General features: G+C 45.8%; 1 protein-coding gene across 1 annotated transcript in view; it reads right to left on the reverse strand.

Annotated features, from left to right (window-relative positions):
* ABCA4 (ATP binding cassette subfamily A member 4) overlaps positions 1–18,452 on the reverse strand; it is a 116,028-nt gene that overhangs the window by 28,743 nt on the left and 68,833 nt on the right. The window contains exons 19-31 of the mRNA XM_075067798.1: positions 15,608–15,785; positions 11,933–12,064; positions 10,329–10,468; positions 9,326–9,463; positions 7,991–8,184; positions 7,028–7,118; positions 6,196–6,401; positions 5,705–5,753; positions 4,901–5,145; positions 4,287–4,411; positions 2,796–2,894; positions 1,251–1,440; positions 612–706 (exon numbers count right to left, since the gene is read on the reverse strand). Coding sequence (XP_074923899.1) covers positions 612–706; positions 1,251–1,440; positions 2,796–2,894; positions 4,287–4,411; positions 4,901–5,145; positions 5,705–5,753; positions 6,196–6,401; positions 7,028–7,118; positions 7,991–8,184; positions 9,326–9,463; positions 10,329–10,468; positions 11,933–12,064; positions 15,608–15,785 — 1,882 coding nt within the window. The remainder of the gene's footprint in view (positions 1–611; positions 707–1,250; positions 1,441–2,795; positions 2,895–4,286; positions 4,412–4,900; positions 5,146–5,704; positions 5,754–6,195; positions 6,402–7,027; positions 7,119–7,990; positions 8,185–9,325; positions 9,464–10,328; positions 10,469–11,932; positions 12,065–15,607; positions 15,786–18,452) is intronic.

Consider the following 18,452-nt stretch of genomic DNA (forward strand, 5'->3'; position numbering starts at 1 on the left):
TCCCGGCTTGACTGAGGCTTGGACCCTCCACCCCCATGGTATCCTAGGATCTAGGTTAGCACGATGTGTGTGTAGATGGAAAGGGGCGGGGGTAGAGTTGAGCTTGAGTTTGAAAGGCTTACACCACAGTGTATATGTAGCCTTGAAGTCTAAGGCCAGATCTGGCTCTAGGGGCTTGTCCACACACAAAAGTTGCACTTCTCTGGCCATACAGGTATAGTTAAAGCAGTACAAGCTGCTTAGGGTGGATGCAGTTATATTGGTATACAAGTGCTTATATTGGTACAGTTTAATCCCACCCAGGAAGGATAGAAATCCTTACCTACTTCCCAGGGCTGGTGAGGGTTAATGTCTGTTCACTGTGAGCAAATAAATTGCTATGTCATATTACTGCTACTGAGGATATCGTAAATGTGTATTCTATGCGGAATGTGACAAGCAAATAGAAACCTCTCAGCTACCTGCGTCTGACGAAGTGGGTATTCACCCACGAAAGCTCACGCTCCAAAACGTCTGTTAGTCTATAAGGTGCCACAGGATTCTCTGCTGCTTTTACAGATCCAGACTAACACAGCTACCCCTCTGATACTCTCAGCGAGAGTGACCCCTACCTTTCTCTGATCAGACTGGGATAAGTTTTCACCAGGAAATCCGAAATGTTTCTGTGGGTGAGATCTTGAAGAATTTCTGTGCTGCGCTGCACTCTCTGAGAGGTAAAGAAAATCCAACCAGTTACAGCAAACCAACCAGCTACAGTCCTTAAACCCATCAAGTGGGTGTTTGTCCGTAAAAACCACACAGTTGGTTTCAGTTCACAGGATCTCACCTGAAAAGTAACTTTTATCCAGCTTTGATTTGTGTGGATTCCCAACACCATTGAAACCAAAAAGTTCCACCCGGGTTTGAGTCAAGTCTGTGCTTCACTGGGCTTTGAGTAGAAATCATGTGAAAGTTCCACAGAAGTCTGCAAGGCTTGAGACAAGCCATCCTGGATTCACTCTGAAACTTTACCTGCTTGCAAACTCTATCCAGTCATCCAGAATCCATGCTCAGACCAAGCGAAAATGTATTTCCCATCTCTTTCATACACAGCAGTTTTGTTTATTAAATGATTCTCTCACACACACATATTTTGCTTGATAAGCACTTTCTTCCCTACAAATACAGGCAGCGTAGTTTATTTATCACATAATCCCAACTCCCCACTGACTGGGGCTGCTTTAGAGGTGTATGTGGCCATTGCAAGGTACCTGTGGGGGAGGAAGGCCTCCAGCTCCTATGGGGCATTCCGGGAGCATAGTGAGCTTCTTGCGAGTGCCGCACTTGCAGGAGGGAGAAGGGTCGTCAGGGCTCCATTTGTGGGTCAGAAACAGGTTGGTTATGTTAGGAGGAATAGGTGGTATGCTCCAGGCAGTTGACATATTACTGCATGGGTAGTCCCTGTACAGAGGAACACAGTATCTCTTAACAGTGCCGTCACATAGCTCACCAGAGCTCATAAACACACACAAAAATGCTGCTGTAGTTGAGATGTTTGCTCCTTTTGCATTCCTCCCCCACAGTGTGTCATTACCAATGAGAAGAGTGTCTCCCAATCAGAGAACCTCAGAGTGCTTGATAAACACCCGTCACTCAAACACCACGCCTGTGAGGTTATTGTCCCCATTTTGCAGACAGGGAAATGAGGAAGAGTGAGGTTAAGTGATTTGCCCATTGGCACATATTAAGTCTGTGGCAGAACCAAGATTTTAACCCTTTTCTCCTAGCTCTCTACTCTGACACCATCCTTCCTCCCTTGCTCTCGCATCACACTATACCTTCCCATCCATCCTCAATGCTTAGAGCTTCATCTTGTTCTCACTTAGGCCATACCTACATTATAGGGACCACAGCGGCTTAACCATGGCCCTGTAGCTAGGCAGCCTACAGCAGCGGAAGGGGGAGGAACACCAGCTCCCCAAGTGATGGTAGTTAGGTCAACAGAAGCATTCTTCTGTCAGCCAAGCTGCGTCTCCACCAGAGGATAGGTCAGCACAGCTACAGCATACAGGGGTGTGGATTTTTCAGATCCCCTTAAACACAGCTGCTATATTGACCTAAATTTTAAGTCTTGCTACACTATATAGAGGAAAGGAGATGAAACAGGAGCCACCAATGGGCTGGGAACATCCAGAGAAAGGAATCAGGCAGTGGGGCAGCAGGAGACAGGACAGTGAAGGGCGTAGGCAACAGAGACACACATGCAGGGGCATAGGGGGAAGAACAGAAAGAGTGGGAGAGGGAGAAGAATTTAAGAGCCAAGGCACAGAGTGTGACTGACATTTTTATCAGAGCAAATAGTTAAAAATTACCAGTTACTTTACTTCCCTAATAGTTACTTTTCCACTTAAGTAATTGCAGTAACTCTGGGGATAACATGCTATTGTGAAGGAGAGCCTGAGGGAAAAGGCTCTAGGCCATGGAAAATTGGAGAGGGGCAGGCAATGGTAAATAGGAACTAAGGGAGATCTGGAAATTTGTTTTATTGCCCTACAAATGGAAATTTTCATGTTCAATTCTTCATGCATATGACTGAGGTTCTACATGGAATCGCCTTTGCTGTCTTCTATCTCTAAATATATAACTTAGCCTGCCTGCATTATTTTCTCACTATTTGTTGTCATCTCCAAACATCAGTGCCTGCACATTTCAGTGATAAGCTAGCCCACATCACTCTCAGTGTGGTATCCGCATCCCACGGGTTATATTTTACAAGAGATGATTTCTACTTCAAGAGAGAATATCCAATGACTTACCGAAGAGGCTCTTCCTTCATGCAGCGATTTCCAAAGCCTGGTTTATTCAAGAAGGCGTCAGTGAGGGAAATCATCTGCTCACTTCCAGGCCGCTCATTGCTAAGGAGATTGCACAAGATTTACTGTATAAAAACCTGTCAGACTACAGAAGTAGAATACACAAAACCAGCTGATGACAGCATCACACAGGTAAACACATAGCTTCATCTAGGCAGAGTCTCCTCAGGTGCCTATAATCTAGTCTCTTTAATAGGATAAAGTACACCAAACCTTAGAAAGATTCCTAGAGGGCTTAAAGGACAAAACAATGGCCATTTTCTCCTGAGATCAGAGCGCCCATTTTAACAAACTTAATACCAGTACGCACTCCCCTTTGTAAGCTTGGAATCATCACACTCACAAGTGAACGCTGATCTTCATCTCAGACCCACCCAGCATAAACTGTCATACTGGAACTCAGCAAACACAGAGAAATCATAGGACAAGTATCACATCCCCTCTTTTTAATAGGGTGAGGCCAAAAAAAGAATTCTAACCATGGCAACAAAGTGTCTAATAACAGTAGTGTATTGTCGGTGCCTGGTTCTATCTACCAATGATTTTCAAACTGTGCTCCACACACCACTGGGGGATCAGTTAAGCTATTTTGTACAAATGCGTCACAATCATTACAGCCTTCAAGTGCTGATGCTTCCTGATGGTTACAGTCCAGCCCAGGACTCTTACGGTTTCCAGAAACCTGATAAATTAAAAACAAAAGTGTTTCTCTGCACCCCGCACGATGCATGCTTTATATCTTTGCAAGCTGTTTCCTTGGTGTAAATTCAATTGCGATCATATTTCTGGACAGCACAAAGGGTAGTAAATGCACAGGAAGTCACAGGGAAACTGCAAAGTGACCTAGAGGTTTGGCAGGTAATGAACAGAGTTTGAGTACTGGCAAATGAAAAAGCTTATGCCCAGGAAATGGAAAACAGAAGCTACTAAAATGGGAGGGACACAGCCAAGCAGCACCCCTCACATCAAAACAAGTTTACTTTCATCTTCCCTTTAACACTGTCCAGACACTACATATAACCAAGTTTAACAACCCCCATCACATGTCATCAGCAGATTTTGAAGCTGCAACCCTCAGCACCAAAGCACAGATCTTCCACTGGAGCTAAAGGAACAATTCCATAACCTGTTGGAAGTTGTAGGCTTTAGTTCCCCAATTGGACCAGGTACTAGAGGGGAACGCGACACTTTAAATACAAACACTAGATTTGGCACATGGAGGTTGGGAGATAGGCCATTCACAATATGAAAACGTTTGAGAACCTTTCTTTTGCAGTAAGACAATGGGCTGGATTCTCCACTCATGCCAATTAACTATTCTGGGATGAGTGAGAGGGGAATCAGGCCCATGAAGCAGCAGATGTAACCCAGCAGTCCTAAATGCTAAGGAGGAAAGGGGCTAGGCAATCTACTTTAAAAAATGATTCCTCTGACCTGAAGAAAGTAATCTGGTGTCCGTAGATCCAAGGATGTAGTATTAAGCTGGGATACTCTCCAAAGGGAGGGATAATAACTGTAAGTATTAGAGCTAACAACACAAAAGTAGCCGGGAGAACAATCTGCAGGGAACAGGAAAAACATCATAATGTGCAGTAACATTTGTGAACAGCTCTGTAAATCTCAGAATACATGTACACAAAGGAGTGACGACAGTAGCACATGGATCAGACCTACTTCTGTTCTCAGGCACCACCATTTCATTCCCAGCACTACCAGCAACTAGAGTTGTCATAGTGTTGGTTTTTATCAACATGGACTACATTAGGGACAGTGTCAATCAAAGCAAAAAAATTTGGAGCAGGCAAATTGCAGAGAGAAAGAGAGAGAGAGAGAGAGAGAGAGAGAGAGGAGAGGGAGGCTATAGCATGTGTATGTGTGCTTGAACATGGGATGCAGAGCAGCTGGGATATTAATTGGAACAGCAGTCACAAGGACATTGGTACCCATCATCATCAGCACCCTTGCTTTTGATGGAGGTGTCCCTGTGGCTGCTAGTGCTGAGGACTCTTTAGGGAAGACAGTGACAGTGATGAAGGAATGAGTAATACCTGAGCAAGGAAGTCCTTACGGTTACGGGTAGCATGGTGGAACCGTTTGATGAGCAGTGCTTTGATTTGCTGATAGACAAGCTGAGAACCTTTATACTGCCGGGACCCTTTGCCTTCTTTCCCATCCCCTGTTTGACCTGCAGGTGTTCGAGAGGCTCCACTGGTCACCAAAGGGGGTTGTTCAACCTTTTCTTTCTGCTCAACACAGATTTTTCTGAGACTGGAGCCATTTTCTTGAGCACCTCCTATGTTTTGGGAATTGAAGTGATCATGTGCATTACTCCCTAGGAGGAGGGGCTGATAAGCTATTTCAACCTTGTTCATCACTGCTGAGTAAGCTTCCTTAAAGGTTTAGCCCTGGTGGAAGCAGATTTTCCCAAACCTATATATTCCTGACAACTACATAGTTTTGCATTACAACCATTGCAATGCTTCTCTATCAACTGGTACCAGGCAGGCTGGCTACTGAAGCCTTAATCCTCTATTCCATTCCCTTTTTCCAACACTATGGATGAGTTAATCAAGTCTGTGATGAACATATTGACAGACAGAAGAATACTGAATGCCAAAACCACTTATACTTTAGAGACTTGAGGATGGATTTTGATATATATAATTAATGATCTGATCCATGACTTCTTGGATATCGGATTAAGCCCCAAATCAGCATCACTTGCTGATTACCTATATAATGACAAGAAAGACATATGGGACTGGAAGCTATTATTCTTGTTCTTGACAGGCTATCAGAATGCAGAATGCCCAAGAAAAGAGCATCAGACATTGAATATCATGGATATCTACCTGCATTCTGTGATCCAGGGTCAGCATCTGTTGTCACCTTCAGGAAAACCTGCCAAAGACATGCACGCCTCTTGGTTAGCAACACCTTTGGAGTCATCCTGCTTGTGAGACGCTAGCCATCATCCTCTAAAATGACATTTGCAAATGACTCTGGGTTATTTGCAAACTACAGCTGCTAACTACAGAATCAAAGATCCGCTAGGAAAGAGCTTGGGAAGCAAAATGGTGTGGGGGAGCAGAGAAACCGAGATAAAAAGAGAGGAACATTTGAGGCTAATAAGTCATGGTCCATTTATAAACAGATCTGATGGGCATCCAGGTTTGAATTATATTTGAATTCCCATCTTTAAAGATCTGTTGTATGTGTTACAATGGACATTACCGGTTTATGCTAGGTTTTGAGGGGATTATTATGGTTCCATGTTTTGGAACTTAAGTTCTCCCAAAAGGATTTCTGGAAGGACTGAGAAATATTTCAAAGCATCCATTACCTCTTCAAGGGGAGTGTCCGAAATCCCAAAACTGCTGAGTCCCAGGTCAGCCAGGGTTTCTTCCAATTCTCTGAAGAGACTGGCATAAGCTCGGTGTTTAAAATCTTTACTGGGCAAAAGATAGATGAGTTCCTGACCAATACTTTCAATTAACTTTGCTTCTGGAACATGATGATGAATTAGTTCTGTAAGCTCATTCACATCCCCTGTCAGAAGTCAAAACAGTGTTCAGAAAATGAATATTTAAGTATTCTGGGAATGCTTCCAAAGGGTGTGCTGGCATAAGTTGGGAAGGACTCACACATCTCTCTGTTAATATGCTATTAGACTGGGCTGGATCCTGGTCAGCTATGACTTTTGAATTGTGTAGCAGGAAATGATTTAAGTCCCATCAACACCACGATTGACCTTCAGAAGCATCTACTAAAGTGCTCCCAAGAGTGAGAAAAATTGAAGAGGTGCTCACAGAAAGATTCTTTTTGCTGCACTTTAAAGATGTTTCTCCTTTCTTGATTGAATCACATATTGTAATACACAGGAATCGGAAACTATTAGTCTACAGTCAAGGAAGACCCAAGCTTCCACTTTACAGTCTGAGCCCAAGATCTTAGACGATGTCTCAGAAAGGGGGTTTGTCACAGAAAGGTGAGCAAAACTACCAGGAAGACTTAGTGATTTCTAGGTGACAGTAAAATACACCTACCTGACATAGTGCTGAAAAAGGGAACCTCAAAAGCAGGGTTCTCTAAGCTTTAAGTAGCAGTACATTAGGAGAAGCAGCCCTGTTTCAGAAGAATAGGTCCTGGACCAGGTGAATGATCCCAATTCTTACCATCCAGTTCTTGCTCGGGACCTTCTGCTGTATCTTTAGGTGCACACCTGGAACAGGAACACGAGCACTGAGATCCACAGCTAGGGGAGTGCTAGTAGAGATAAGTAAGAAAGAGGATGTTAAGTGCTTCAGATACATATAATGCATGCAAACTAGTGTGTAAGAGTGTTACCATCAGGAATTGTTTCATCAGCCTTTACATAGCTTCAGGGTAGCAAGAAATTTGTCTTAGCTGGAACATCTTGACCATATTACACTCAAGACTTGCAGTCTGAGGACTAGCATAAAAGACAGACAAAAATTAAATTTCACACAAGCATTGCATCACAGCAACATGCATGTGGCAACCACACGGAATTCTAAATTACATGCATTTACTTGGGGAAGTTGAATGAACAATGGCCATACATACAGACACTGTGATGTCAGTGAGTTTACAAACTGGGACTACAGGATCAAAAACAATCCAGGTCCCTCTTATTTGAGTTGCCTGAGAACTGTTTTTGCCAGGAGTAAGTGGCAGGCTGCCATAGTTCCTGAGCTACTCGCTGTAGGGAGATGTGATCACACTAGTGTATTGCAGAAGGACTCATGCCTGGACAAATGGGACTCCACAGGGAGATGTTCAATGTAAGTGGTGGGGGAGATTTTCAGACAGGCATCAGCCTCCAGAGCTGGCTGCCCAATTGCCATTTGTGCCTTTGAAAAGTCCTCTGCTCTAAGGCATGTACATTCATAAAACTGGAGAAACTTTGTTAAGAGGTGAATATTTAAACCCTCATATAGTCCTCTAATTTCATGAGGAGGAGACTCATGTTCTCATTGCCTTATTCCCTAGGACACACCATTTACTGTACAGTCAGTTTTGTCCACAGCAACAAACAGCAGCTACTCAGGTTCTGACCTGTTGCAGTGAATAAATATTTGAAGACGGCTTGTGCAACAAGGGAGCAGAGAACTTACTGAACCCCATTCTCCTCCCCCTTGAGTGTTTTTCATCTTGCGAACCACGGTGAGATAGAAGCCAGATCCAAAGCTGTTCTTTAGGAAGACAGGAGAGCCTGAGCAGAACAATTTTCCTTGGGAAATGATGGCCACCCGGTCTCCAAGGATGTCTGCTTCATCCATGTGATGCGTAGAGAGGATGATGGTTCTGCCTAGGAGAAGGAATACAGAGATGCTCTGCAAAGTACTGTTCCTTTGGTACAATTAGGGCTGTACGTGGATTACAGGGATTGGTACAGTACTTCTGAAAGAAATTCCTAGGAATAAGAGCCAAAGATTTAACCATGAGTTGATTCTATAGGTTTGAGCCGTAGTCATGGAAAATAGTGGAGATGCAGGCAAGATGGCAAGTGGGAAAATTAAAAACAAAGAGCTGCACAAGCAACAGATGCTCCCACATGAGCAGGCAAACTCCTGGTGAGGCCCACGAGCATGCAACACCCATAACAGCACTGCCACCTTCATCCCAGGATGACCTTACAGAACATCTGTTACATAACTGAACATGTCTTGATAGTTTAACATATATTAGCTTGAGCATCTGTAAAAGGAGAAGCTGACAAGGAACTAGAGGCTGGCTAACCCAGGGTGGGAAGAACCACTGACCAAGAGTTAACAGCTTGGCAAAGGTATATAAATAACTACAATTTCTGACATGATTCTGCTGCCTTTACTCACACTGAATGGAGCTACTCACAGAGTAAAGTACTACTCAGAGTGAATAAGAGTGACAGAATTGGGCCCATCGATGAGAAATCTCTCCAGCACTCATCCTCAGAAATAAACTTTATTTATTTATTTTTTTAAAAGGGGAGTGAGGCATTTAATAGGTTCAGAAAGAAGCTGAAGCTCTTCATTTCTGTAGCAGTTATAAGTGAAAGCAGCAGGATACCCAAACTTTTCCAAAACTGTTCAGCTCCTCTGAAATACCGGGGCTAGCTCTGCCTCACTTACCGTCACTGAGTAGTGCTCACACTGTTAGGAGTCCCACTGAAATAAATTAGATCACTTCCCTAGTATGACACTACTCTGTGTGAGTTAGATTAGCAGAACAGGGCCCTCTGAGCACAGTTTAGTCTGCTCTCTCCATGTAACATGAAGTTGCTATATCATATCTCTAGCTTTTCTGATCTCTGCCCTAAACCCCCATGTCATGAGACAAGTAGCTTACATGAATTTACCACTCGTGTAACCTGTTTGTGCATGTTCATACCATTTAATGAAAGCTTATGCAACAGACATGCTTATTTGTGAAGGGGTTTAAAAAGCAATTTCCTCTGTGGAGTGTGTTACCTGAGCGATACTTCAGTAGAAGATCCCAGATAGACCTCCTCGAATATGGATCTACTCCAGAGGTGGGCTCATCCAAGACGACCACCTTTGCTTCACCAACAAAGGCAATGGCAACAGATAGCTTTCTCTGCATGCCACCTAAAGAGTGCAGGGACACAACTGTGGGAGTGAGAAGGAAGAGCAGCACACATTGCAGCATGTGGTGATAGATGACTGTTTGTGTCTGCTGTAGACAGACAAACTGGACCAGGTAAAATAAGAACCACTCTCACTCCTGAACCTTGGCCCGGAACATGAACAAATACACACATTTTTGCTGGGGTTTGAAAATTTTAGCTTAATTTTTTCATTACTTTTCATTTTCATGCAGTGTCTGCATTTTCTGGTTCTGGCCTGGAGCCAAAGCAGGAAGTTCTAAAGATGGTCTAAGAAAGCTTGGTTTCACGATATTGTCGGCCCATGTTTGCAGAACCTAGAGATCAGTGAAGTATAAAAACTCCTGAGTACTTATCTAATCCAACCTGCAACTCTGGACAGTTATAGGTCACTGCATCCACATGCTGCACCTCCTTGCCACTGTACTACAAACAGTTTTATCTTTTAAATGACATGAACAGCCCTTATAAAAATATTACAGTATTCTAGGGTATTCACCCAAGACACTGAAGCAGCACTATGGGAAGGTGTTGCATTTTGGACCATTACCACAGAACAGTGGTGGAATTGGGGTATGTTATTAAGGGAAGACATATTTTTGTTTATTAATATATATTTTTATTAAGCATCACTAAAGTAAGTTTTATGCATCACAGATACATTCACAGCTGATGCCCTATGGACAGATTCTGCTACCCACACTGCTTGAACAAGCCCATTGAAATTCATAGGGCTCCAATTCATTACTCAAGAGGTAAGGAACTATTAAAGTGAATCGTTGGCAGAATTCGTCCCCATGGAAATAAAACAAAAAAGGTGAAGATTTTGAGAACAAATCCTTGGGCACCTGACAGGTTTTGAGCCTCTTCATTCCTTTTATGGGGGAGGCCTATATCTTCCAGCATCATCTCCATCTCCAACACAGCTTCCTCTCGAGACCTCTCTTTCAGCTGGGCATAAAACAAGATGTGCTCTGCTACAGTGAGGCTGAGAAATTAGACAGAAAGACATTGAGACAGGTTAAATGAAGAACCAGGTTGCTTGGTCCAACAGCAGTCAGTTCATTATAGCATTACCCCCTTTGAGGAGAGGAATTGGTTTATCCCTTATATGTGCCTACAATGGTTGGCCAGCAGCTCCTCAGGATCACCCTGTCCTTCCTTGCTCTTGTTGCTTCTCCGTCTACCCACCTGTAGTGGGGCAGTCACCCCACTCTGGCTCAAGAAGGGCTTAAAGCAGCCTGGGAAAAAGTCTGCCTCGAGGGAGCCAGTTGCTAGGCTGACTGGGGAAGCAGCCTCAGCTGAGGCCATGCCCCAATCAGGCAACAGCTGGCCCTATAAAGGGACTGCTAGGCAGGAGCTAGGCAAGAGTCTCTCTCTAGCTATGGAAAGAGACAGGCCTGGGGAGCTCAGCAGGGTACCTAGAGTGGAGCAGGGTGGGGAAAGGCCAGAGGAGCTGGGGAGCTCCAGGCTCGAACACCCCCAGGCTGCAGACCTTGGTAAAGATCAGGAAGGGTACTGGAGTAGCAGAGGTGCAGAGGCAAAGGCAGCAAGTCCAAACTCCCCTTGCCAACGATGAGTGGTATAGACTGCAGTCTGTCCCAGTGAGTGGGGGCTAGATGGTGACTGGCAGTAGTCACTGAGGCAAGATGGGGATAGAGGGTTGTGGATTCTCCTGGGTGGGAAGACCCCAATTGTGGGTTATTGCTGGGGGCAGAACCCCAGCGTAAAAATGCATCAGAGTCTAGGAGGGACACGGGTGCCACCGGCAAGCGGGACATCGTCCAGCAGAAGGTGCTCTGGAGCTGGAGAGCTAATTCCCTGGACAACCAGCAGGAGGCGCCACATGAGTAAGCCATTGCCTTGCTACATCACCTACCTGCCTTTCCAAAATGGCACCCCCAACCATCAGCACAGCCTACTGCCAGGATTCATATGGCTTTTGGGGAATGGGGCCCTGAAATATTGTGTGCTTTGATTCTCATGTTAAGTCCCTCCCAAGCTCTACCACAATGCTGACAGTACCCATATCAGGAACACTTATTTCCCCTGAGGAAAATCTTTGGGCCCAGCCAGTGGAAGTAGAAGATTCCCTGACGACCCATGCCTGCCCATAGTAGCAAGGGAATAAAATGTGGGCAGCTGGCTTCAGCAGTGTTACTGAGCATGCTCAGTCCATGTGAGGATTCTCAGTACAAGCCAAGCAGCAAATCTGGGGGGCATGTGACCCTGCATCCCCCCATGCATCTCCCCTTGGGGATTATAGAAAGTGTAAAATAGTATCTGTCCTTTAGAAATACAGCCAGGAGAAGAAGGAAGGAGGGTTCTTTCTCTGAGTTACATGCACTGTCAGAAGAGCACAGAGAAACAATGTGGGCTTTGGGGACACCCCAAACATCCAGCCCGGGTGGTGGGGGCTCAGTTCTTGAGTTTGGCATCATATGGCACTTACTGATTAAACAAGATGTTGTACTGAGGACACATGCCTAAGCTCTGCCGAATAGAGTCCATATGTATCTGGATGTCCTTGCCACCAACCAGGACAGTTCCAGAGGTGGGCGGGAACAAGCCTGTTAGTATTGACCTGGTCAAACACGAGAAAAAAAAGCAAATGGATGGTCCTTAGGTTTAAGATAAGCAGAGACACTTCTCTCATGGGCCACTGGGTGGCATATGATGACTTCTTATTCCAGTGGCTGCTGAAACACAATCCCACTGTGAAGCATGGACATATCTAAATCTCGTCCTAATAAAATACACAAGTGAGACTCTGGGAACGTGTACAGTAACTCGACTAGTGTATGGTTCTATATGGTTCTCACCTAGGCTAGAAAATTGATTCCAAACTTGGTTTGCACAAAAGTTTGATCTGGTCCTTGCTAGCTGGCCAAATGGTGTTTAAGTCAAGTTAACCTGAACTTGTACTTTTCAAACCAGTTCACCAGGCAAGTTTCCCCAGCCCTGGCTACCCATGACCTAGAACGAGTCTTGCTGGGGCAGAGATCCAGAATAATAGTCTGAAGCCTTGAATGCAGAGTTACGTAACAGTACTGCCCACGGGTTATACTAGGGTTACCCTGCCCTCCTGACCTGCACTCTGCTTTGCTGTAGATTGAAAAGAGTTGGAAACTGTATGGTAGCTCATTAATGTGTAGATTTGGTATTACCTGCTGGGTACAAACAGAAAACACATGTAACCCTAGGCTTTTTAGGGCTCTGGTGTTCTGGGACTAAAGGGCCATTTTAAATTGGGTATATAGTTTACATATACATTGTACATAAATCCATAGCTATGTTATGCTACGTAAATACCCCACCCCAGATCTACTGAATATAAACACTGGGGCCATGTTCTACACTCAGTTGCACCCAGGGCATGCACCGCTTTGGACTTCAGTCAGTGCATCTATAGGGGAGTAACCAAGAACAGCGTCCAAAAGTATCAGGCCTGGTCTACACTATGCATTTAAACCGAATTTAGCAGCGTTAAACCGATTTAACCCTGCACCCGTCCACACAATGAGGCCCTTTATATCGATATAAAGGGCTCTTTAAACCTGTTTCTGTACTCCTCCCTGACGAGAGGAGTAGCGCTGAAATCGGTATTGCCATGTCGGATTACGGTTAGTGTGGCCGCAAATCAATGGTATTGGCCTCTGGGTGCTATCCCACAGTGCACCATTGTGACCGCTCTGGAAAAGCAATATTGAACCGGATGCACATGGCCAGGTTAGACAGGGAAGCCCTCGCGAACTTTTGAATGTGCATTTCCTTGTTTGCCCAGCGTGGAGCTCTTGAATCGCACGGTGGTGGCGACGCTCCATCCGTCCCAAATCCAAAAAAGAGCTCCAGCAGTGCACCGTACGGGAGATTACTGGATCTGATCGCTGTGAGGGCGGAGACAAATCTGTTCTATTCTGAGCTCCATACAGCGACACAATGCCAATGAGCATTTGAAAAAAATCTCTCAGGCTATAATTCCAGACTCACAGCACAGTGCTGTGGTGACTAAGCGTACGGGAAAGCCAAAGAATATCAACATGGATGTTCATACTGCAGAAGGAAAGGGGACTGAGACTCCAGCTACTCTCCACAGTCCCCGCTAAGTCTCCGTAATGGTATATTACATTCTTGACTGAGCCTCCCAAACAATGCTTGTAGGTCAAACACAGTTCGGTCGTGGGTGGCTTGTCCGGGTGGCTTCAGTGAATATCTCGTGTCAATTTACACACCCCCAAAGAAAAGGGAAAACATAGTTTTCTTGGACTATTTTTCATGTCCACCCTATTGACTAGGAAGGCGAACTGCATGCAGCTGCTGCGGCAGCTGGAACAGCAGCGCATTATCCCGGTCACAGACCTCAATATTCTGCATCAAGCCCACTAACATCTGTTTGCACTATAAGTTTATACCAAATATTTTTAAACGATGTAAGGGAATATGGAAGAGTTTTTGTAAAACCAGGAACTTGGTTATTGTATATGACTGATCCCCCCCCCCCGCGCCCCCCCCACCCCGCCCCCACCCGCCCTCCGCCTCCCCCAGCCCATCCTTCGTCATCACCCGTGAGTGCTCCTGGGCTGCCTCAGGGTGAGGTCGGCCGTGGGCTGCGGTAAAAATAGGAATGACTCTCGGTTATCCCGGCGATGGTTACAGAATGGCTCGGTAACCATCGCTCATCATAGCAACGTGGGGGCTTGAGCTCCATCAGCCCCCCCCTTCATGTCTAAATAAAAGGATTCTGTCCTGCCTGGACTATATAGCAGCAGGGATCGCTGGGCTCCTCTCCCCTCACCAATTTAAGATCCTGCCTGATATCATAGAAGGCGGAGGCAATGCCCCCCTTCATTTTATCTTCCTAAAAAGTCCAGGTTCTTTCCTGATTCTCTATTACTCATCACACAAATGGGGACACTGGCCATGAGCCAGACGAGGTGCTGGGGATGAAGGGAAGAAACGGGTGGGATTTGTGCGAGGGGCAGCCCCGTAGAAGCGGCCATGCAGCTCGTCATTTCTGCGGATCTGACACGGGACGAGCTGCGCTCTCTGCGTTCTCTGGATGCACTGGTCTCCGTATACACTTGCCCCATATTCTAGCAGGACTCACTCTATTTTAGAATTAAAACATAAACGGAGGAAATGACCCTGGGAGTCATGTCCTATTTTTGTCTTTGCGCCCCAGCCGACCTCAGTGCAGGCCAGCCGGAGCACCGATGACAGCAGCGCGGTACAGATGACTGATTAACCAATATGCTCATCGCCAATTTACGATGGCCCACAGCAGACAGTATAGAACAACTGTACGTCTCTGCTACCTTGCAAAGGCAAATGATGCTGCTGAGTAGCACTGCAGTACCGCCTTCTTGCAGCAGCATTTCCAGTCACGATATGGTGACATGACAAAAGGCAAAACAGGCTCCATGGTTGCCATTGCTATGGCGATTTGCCAGGGCAATCCAGGGAAAGGTGCGCGAAATGATTGGTCTCGCCATGCTTCACAGAGGAAGGATGAGTGATTGGACATTTACCCAGAATCACCTGCGAACACTGTTTTTGCACCTCATCCATTGGGATCTCAACCCAGAATTCCAATGGGTGGGGGAGGCTGCAGGAACTATGGAATAGTTACAGGATAGCTACCCACAGTCCAACGCTCCAGAAATCGACGCTAGGCTTGGTACATGGACGCACACCACCGAAATAATGCGCTTAGTGTGGCCGCGTGCACTCGACTTTATACAATCTGTTTTACAAAACCGGTTTATGTAAAATCGGAATAATCCTGTAGTGTAGACATACCCTCAGTTGTGCTTGTTTTAGAGCATCACAGCTCTTTCAAACAGAAGGACCTCTGTTGCCATTAACATGCTTATAGGGGCTTGATCCAGGGACATGTTTTGTTTCATCCACTTGTATGTGTCATGCATTTCATGATCTCCCTTTTCTACAGTCTGCACATACCTGCATGGGGACAGCCTGCCCTTATGTGCTAGTTAAAGAGATGGTAGCTAGGAAAGATAGAAGCTAGGAGAATGGAGAGATCAGCCTGCTTCTCCACAGAACTCAGGGTCAGAGCAGTAGGGCAATGCCCTGGATTTGCACAGCCAGAGCCTCCTCTAACACTTACATGGTGGTTGTCTTTCCAGCTCCATTGTGGCCGAGGAAGGCTGTGATTTGGCCCTCATAGAAAGTAACATTCATGCCATCCACTGCTGGCTTGGTCCTGCCTGCAAAAATCTTCACCAGATTCTGCACACACACACCCGGCATCAGGTCTGGAGGCTCAGGTTCAAAAAAGGTGTTTACTTGAAAGGCAAGAAATCAAGAATGAAAAGGGAGTCAGAGCCACACTCTGGCCACAGCTCTCAGCACATCATTGCTTACAGCAGCATAATCACAGTGTAAACTACAACACAAAGTCCCAGGGCCCAGTTGTCCTCTCACACCAGTTTTGAATTGGGGTAGGTTTATTGACATCCATAGAGTTATTCCTTATTTACCTCGGTAAATGAGAGGCTTTGTGGAGACACAACTCACTCAGTCAGGTGAAGGTGACTCTGTTTTGTGTTTGTTCATATGTGACAGAAAGAGATTGTTTAGGTTTCATTGTCTGTCCATGTGCTCAGAGATTAAACTAGCCTGGAGATGGGGCTATATTTCCAACTAAGCCATTCAAGTTATCTGCCCAGATGTGCCTTTTATTTTCTTTTACTGTGCTGTTTAAAATAATAAAGCTTCCTTTTAATCCTAGTGGGGTGAAATTCACCCTGGGCAAAGGGCCAGCCCAAGATCTAGGCACCACTTAAGATGAGCTCTGCACAGGGGTGAATTTCCCCCAAAGATCACAAAAGCATCATTTTAAACTTCACCATCAAGTTCTAGGCAAAGCAAAGACCCTCTGAAGGAAATTAAACTCTTGGAGAACAGAAGACAAATGAGAGGAGTTGAGAATATTTATGCTATAGACCCTGTGCACTTCTATTTACACAACACGCTTAAGGATTTACAGGGAGGGTTATTCTGCAATTGTAGTTTACTTCACTCTTCAGACCCCAGAAGGGCTGTACTGAGGTGCAGTCCAGGTTGTCTGGGTGTGGCCAATCCTGTTGGTGAGCCCCGTCTCCATCAGCAGCTCCCATGGGTTGGCCATTCTAAACAAAGCTAGCAGAGAAGCCCCAAGTGGGAGGATGGGTCTCCTGAACACCGCAGGAGCAGCTACAATCACAGGACTGGACTGTGCAGCTTTGTAATACAAGACACAGCAGACCATTCCTTTGGGCCCTGCACCACGAGGGAATCGAGGGCTCTCAGCACTTCACTGGATTGGGCCCAAACTCCCTGGAGTACCTGATGCGTGTTTGAATGCTAAGACAGGAGCGTGCACACACAGACTCCAGCAGCCTGGCTCTTCTTGCTCTGCATGGAACGTTGGTCAAGATCCCACCATGAGTCTTACATTTGACACGAGTTCGTTTCTTGTTTGCCTGTAAAACTCCTGGACTCAGGCTAATGCATGTGTTGTGAAGTCTATCCCCAAACTCTACACCAAAGTCCCCTTTTTTGTGGCCATCCTGACACCTCTGCTCTGCTGGCTGTCTGGTGGGGCTAAGGACTGGTCATTCTCCTGACTCCACAGATGGATGTTGGTAACATTGTGGTGTTTGTTGGGAATGTAGATGAGGGCTTACTGCAAACTGCCTGAAGTTCACCAGCTAGGGCAGATTTATCTTGTGCCAGTCCTTAGACAGTGCTCTGCTATCTTGTACTTGCACTGAATTGGCTTATTGCAAGTTCATCTATCCTTTGCACCACTGTCCAACTCCAGTTACTCACTCATGCCAGCTCGGAATCCCACTGTGAGTGCATTTTATGCCCCCGCCCCTCCTACTGGTATGTGGAACCTTGAATTACATTAGCTCTGTGATTATTTTATTGCGTATTGTTCACACACACCATGTAGCTGGCTGAAGACCTCATGCTAGGAATGGGGAATGTAGGCTGTTCCCTTTAGTGACAGGCAAAGCCCCTGCTACTGCAGTTTCAGAGCTGCTGGAACTTGGGAGCTGATGAGCAAAGTAAAGCAAAGATAAAGAGGTGCTAGGAGCAGATTTGCTAAAATGACCTTTGCCCCTTGCCGGGCTCATTCCTTTTGAAGCACTGGCCTGTTTCCATTCACCCTGAATGCAGGTCATCAATACCTACATGAGGATGAGCTCTCATGACCCTAGTTTTACCTCTAGCTTTTCAAGAGAGTCTGAGAGCTGAGCCCTTAGCTGTCTGCAGTGGTGGAATCTGGTGTGGAATCACCAGCTTGCTGCCATGAATTCCTCAGGGGACCACATGCATCTGTCTCCCCACTGGCCCTTGAATACCAACCAGGTCATATTCAGGAATATTTAGATGGGGGCTAGTGTCAGCATCACACTGTAGAGACAAAACAATTCACATAAATCCCTTTGGAACCAGCTATTCCCCTTCATATACAGGATCAGCTGCAGGATGTGTTTGGGAGGATTTTTTGCCTTTTATCTTAGCTCATCTCTCTCAAGTCTTGGTATTAAAGTCATGGCCACAATTTTACCCTAGCAAGCCAGCATGTGTCCCCCTCAGGTGTCACTTAGAAAGGGTACTAACATGCTGTAAGAAAAGACAGTGTGGGCTTCCACTGGAAGAGACCCAGCTATAGAGCCCTTATGGTAGAACACTCTCCTCCAGAGGTAGCCAGAGCAGCCCAAAGGGTAGGTGGCTGTGGACTGCAAGGAAGCAACAGTGCAGTGGCTGGGTGTTTCAACACATCTCCTGAGAAAGTTCTTCAGAAATGAAAGCTGCACCCCAGTGGAGAGCTGCCAGCAGCAGTACCATTGCCTGCCCTCCTGGGACAGTACTGACCTGGTGGCAGATTGAAGCTAACCAGCACAGGATAGGCTATACAGCCCATCACTGCTGGTTTGTGGGCAGCTCTATGCTTTCTC

Source organism: Chelonoidis abingdonii, chromosome 7 (assembly GCF_003597395.2).
Source record: "Chelonoidis abingdonii isolate Lonesome George chromosome 7, CheloAbing_2.0, whole genome shotgun sequence".
In the NCBI taxonomy this organism is placed as follows: domain Eukaryota; kingdom Metazoa; phylum Chordata; order Testudines; family Testudinidae; genus Chelonoidis; species Chelonoidis abingdonii.